This window comes from Phaseolus vulgaris, chromosome 10, assembly GCF_051622355.1.
Source record: "Phaseolus vulgaris cultivar YP4 chromosome 10, ASM5162235v1, whole genome shotgun sequence".
Classification (NCBI taxonomy): Eukaryota; Viridiplantae; Streptophyta; class Magnoliopsida; order Fabales; family Fabaceae; genus Phaseolus; species Phaseolus vulgaris.
The window spans coordinates 4,450,515-4,455,588 of NC_143507.1; the positions used below are offsets into that span (position 1 = coordinate 4,450,515).

General features: G+C 33.2%; 1 protein-coding gene across 1 annotated transcript; it reads right to left on the reverse strand.

Annotated features, from left to right (window-relative positions):
- Positions 1-3,118: 3,118 nt before the first annotated feature.
- LOC137819524 (zinc finger protein 10) lies at positions 3,119-4,792 on the reverse strand. Its single transcript, XM_068623402.1, has one exon. The coding sequence runs from the start codon at positions 4,331-4,333 to the stop codon at positions 3,410-3,412; it is 924 nt and encodes a 307-aa protein (XP_068479503.1). The 5' UTR covers positions 4,334-4,792; the 3' UTR covers positions 3,119-3,409.
- Positions 4,793-5,074: the final 282 nt, after the last annotated feature.

Here is a 5,074-nt window from a genome sequence, read left to right on the forward strand (position 1 = left end):
GAAACTAATTTTACAGACAAAAAATAATTAGTTACTATATTGACTAAATTAAAAACCATTTTAGAAGTTAAAAGAAAATTGTTTTTTAAATTAGTTTCTATTATTGTTAAATAGTTTTTAATTGATGTCTAATTAGCTAATATAATTTTTGTTATAAAATTTAGAATCTAAATAATTGGTAGTTAAAAGCTTCGTAGCTAATTAGACATCAATTTAGAAATTATTTAACAATAATAGAAACTAATTTAGAAATAATCTCTAATCTAATCACTGTAACAACTCATTATTCTTGGTCTCTAAATTTGATTTCTATTCGATAATTGTTTTTAGTGGTTATATGTTGAAAACCTCTCCCAGATTACAAATAGATTGAGAAATAAATTTGGGTTGAGAGAGAATAATTTTGAAATTATATTTATTGAAAAAAATAGAAACCAATTTTAAACAACAATCAAGTCATAACTAAATTATATATTATTTTAAAGACTAAAGAAATTATTAGTATATAACGTAATTTTTATTATTAATAAAACTTATATACTATAGTTTGTAGATTGATATTTAATTAGTTATTAAAGTTTTAACTATCAATTAATTTAAATTCTAAAATTAGTAACTAATTAGATACCAATTTATATAAATTTTATTAATAATAGAAATTACTAAACATTTAAAATAGTATATAATTTTGGTTAATATAATAATTAATTCTTATTTACTTTTAAAATATTTCTATTTAATATTTTTTTTATGATGGTTTCAACATGAAAGTTGTAAACTAGTATGTCAAAAAGTAACATTTTCCTTCTTTTTCTTTCTAGATTTCTTTTTTTCATTACACTGTATCAGAGATCTAAGAAACATCCACATTTCTGTGGAACAGCATATCCAAGTGTAAACTATTTTTTGGACAAAACAGTTGTGAACATTTTTCAATGGTAACTACAGCTAGAAGCTAATCATGTTCACAACATGGTATCTACTGCTACTCCCACAAATTTATATGAAATCTCAGCCACTAAGTTCGTATAGTAATTCATTCACTCACTCACTCACTCACTCTATAGTCCTATTCTATATGCAACTCTTGAAGTGAATAGAGAAACGACAGTTTCTTCCCATGTGCACTTCTGCCACTGCAACCCAAAACTTCACTGATTACTCTCTGTTTATATCAGACCTACCCATCTCACAACCCCAAAAGAAGACAAAAACCCACCAACTGCCTTTAAGAACCCCCCCTCTTACACAAAAATAGCACCTCCTTACTTATATTATACTTGTATTGTATATGCCTCTCACTTATATGTTTCTATCCCAACCACATGCAAATTGAGAAAACCAAACACTTAATTCGATAATAGCAGATGCCACATCCCCTCCTTCCAGATCATTAAAGCCATCTTCATTCTTTAGCTTACAAAGGAATTTAAATGTTGGCTGTGGCCTAAGGTTTTCACTGTGTATTTGTGTTCATGTGAAAGCTACGTTTGAATGATCATGCTAGGTGCAAATGCTCATTTAAGTCAAAAGGGTGTTCCATCAAATTCCCATTTAAGGTAAATATCACAAAGAAATTCCCAGAATGCTCGCCTTCTGTCCTGCAGCTATTTATGTGACAAACTTCACCACCTAGGGTTAGAGTTTATAGAGGAATTTGGTGTTAACTTTTCATTCTCTACAATTCATGACTTTACACTCTTGGTATAGTTGGTAGATAAGCGACTCTCTCAAGAATACTAGCTAAAGTTCAATTTCTTACCGTATGAATGAAAAAAGAGAGACATTTTAAGAGAGTTTTTGAATTATTTTTGGTGAATACACTAAGAATTTCTCTGTGATAACATCAACTTGTGGATGCAATAAAATTTCTTTTATTAAAAGATATCTACCATACTAATGCACGGATCCCTTAAAAACGTCGCAGTTAAGTGTGTTTAGACGATAATAATACTAGAATGGATGATCATCTGAGAAGTAATCGTGTTGCTCTTCTTTTAAATAAAAAAAAAAAATATTGTGTTCTCTTTTGGTAATATCTGTATATGGAAAGAATATTATAGTTATAGAATGTTGAAGGAATATATACCTTCAAAAGTGTATAGGTACGTGTATACCAAATTCTCACACACATACACAGAAGAAACCAAAAACTTGCGTAGTTAGCGCCTGTGAGTCTGTGAGGGGAGATAATATTCTGTGTGTGATTATTAAAATGCAAAAGCATATTATGATAGGCAATATTTTATGGGGGAGTAGGTGGCAAATTTTGGAGGGATTTAGAAGAAAGGTATATAGAAAAAGGTGAGAGAGAGAAGGAAGCAAATGGATTTGTGAGTAAGGGATACAAGTAAACACAACAGATCTGAGGGTGATGAGAATAATACAAAGGAAAAGGGAATCAATGTTGGGATGTATCTGACTTTATGCGGCTGTGAAAAGCTCAATCAGTGTGTTTTCAAGGGTTAGTTTAGTTCTTTGTCTGATGGAATGTCAGTGAGGTACCAAATAGGAAAAAGGGTTCACATTATTCCATGCACTTCTTATCACTTTCACTTCCTTCACCCCTTAAACCCCACGCAAATAATGCCCTAATCTCACTACTATTTTAACACTTTTTACACACAGTACATTCTCTCTCTCTCTCTCTCTCCAACCTCTACAACACTGATTCCATATGCCTACACCTATCAGAGATATGGGAATTTGAAATTCATGTATTTAACTAAGTTGTCCACATGCAGAATACTGAACTACAGAAGCACTGGCTTTGTTCCATTATCAGAAGACCTGCTTGTATTGGTTTTCTTCATTGACAAAGGAAATAGAGAGAACTCTTCTGTGGATGAACTGGGTATATATATATATATATATATATATATATATATATATATATATATATATATATATATGTGGCTCAAGCAAGATATTCCTTTAGCCATAAAAACCCTATTTAACTTTTGAATGTGAACAAAATAATTACCAATGCAAGAAAATTTGAATCGTATTTTGTTGGATAATATTAGACTTAGCATATGTTTTAGTGTTCGAGGTATGCAGCCAGGTAAATGTTTGTCTTTATATGAAAACTTTGAGAAGATCATAGTAAAAATCGATGGAAGCATCAAAGTTACAAAGTCATTTAATCTGCAACTATTAAAAACAATCCACCGTTTGGCCACTATCTACTAAAAGGAAGTTTACAAGCCTGTCAATATAATTGCAGCATTGTTATGACGAAACTTTGCAGATATATATTCAGAGGCCCTAAGGAGATCCAATCAAACATGATGAAAATCTTCCTTAATTGTGAGGTATTAAAAGAAGTGAAAACAAACTAGGATGAACATAAAAAGAGAATAACCTTATATTCATTAACATTGGGGTGGTTTTCTATTTATGCTACTTGCTATACCTTGGACCTGTAACCAAGCCTTAACTCCAGATCTAGCTCTTCCAGTGAGCTAGGGCTAAATTCAAGCATCTTTGGCTGCACATCATTTCTATCAACTGAGCTTGACTTTGGGGAAAATGGCGATGAGGAAGCATCTGTTTTCCTCTTCATGCAACTCATATGATCTGCCTCTTTAGTACTCTCAAACTGCAAAAATGGGTGAGTACTATACACAACTGAATTCAGGCTCATATCCCCATCAATATCATCACTACCCCAACATCTAGAATCTATTATTCCCTTGGAGGGTTTCTTGGTATCAGCTTGAGGATGGAACTTACATGAATATAGTCCCTGATCTTCAGCTAAATTTGGCCATGTTTCGGAAGAATTACTGACAGGAGAAATCTTGTGGAGAATAGTGGAATCATAAAATGGAATCATGGTTTCCTCTCTGGAGTTACCACTATTAAGCGATGGAGCCAATAAGGCCTTGGAATGTGAGGGTGAAGAAGGTGAAGCAACAAAATCAGGATAAGAATTAGGTTTAGTTTTTTTATAAGCCAATCCACAAACAGGAGAAGGGTATAGGTAATCATCCAAAGAAGCAAAAGGACTTTGAAGTGGCTTATGGAGTTGAGTTTGAAGGTCATGACATAGAATTTCATTGTGGGGGCTAGAGGGTTGTTGCTTTAGTCTTGCTCTATCCCTTCTATGAACATTCATGTGGCCACCTAGAGCCTGCGCTGACCTAAACTCTCTTCTGCAAAAGCTACAAGAGTATGATCTTGGAGGCCATACGCAGCCACCAAGAGAATTAGCAGCATCTTCTGCAAAAGCTTGTTCTTCCCACGAGTCACCATAGGAAGGGTTGGCTGGTGAACTAAGACTAGAGCTCAAAGAGTACTTCCTCTTTGTCCAACATTGACCCTGTTCCATTGGAACACAACCACAAAATATCACCCAAAACCCTTACAAAAAGAACAATATAGAGAAGAGAAAGGAGTGGATATCTATGGATGAAGAGGGTTATGCAAGTGATCCCCCATATTTAAGCAAGGAATTGAGAGTCACATGAGTCTACTATGTTGGATCTTAGATAGGGATTACTTGAAGGAGGTTTTTGTGTGGAAGATGAAGTGGTGGGTACTCTAACCTTTTTGGTGTGTTGTTTTGTGTTTGGTTTTCCAACCAAGTCAAAGAAGAGACACCAGAATGAATGATAGTACTCACAAGTTCCCTTATTTCTGCTTTTTCTTTGTGAGGAGAAGCAAAGTAGTAGCAGCCATGAGTTTAAAAGTTACCGATGTGGGACCTCTAATGTCTTACATAACATGAGATGAGATGAGATGAGAGGTGGGGTGGCCACTGTAGTACTGACTTAACTCAAAAAATCTGACTGCAATCTCCTCAGAGAGATCCACCACTGTGTTGTCTTTTTTTAATATACTTGCTTTTCATTGTACAGAACATTTAATATATAGGGTTTACATCTGTACCTTTTTAATAACACTGATAATAATTTTATCATAATTGTAACCTTCCATAAGTATATATAATTTTTACCATGTCATTGTAACTCAAATCACTTTATGATTCAGACAATCACTTTTTTATTTATTCATACAGTGATTATATTTGGATATTTTAAATCTTATATAGATGAAAACCCTATTAAAG

What these genes read in the sequence shown, in the direction of transcription:
- LOC137819524 (XM_068623402.1), bottom strand. Translation starts at nt 4,333, where the DNA reads ATGGAACAGGGTCAATGTTGGACAAAGAGGAAGTACTCTTTGAGCTCT.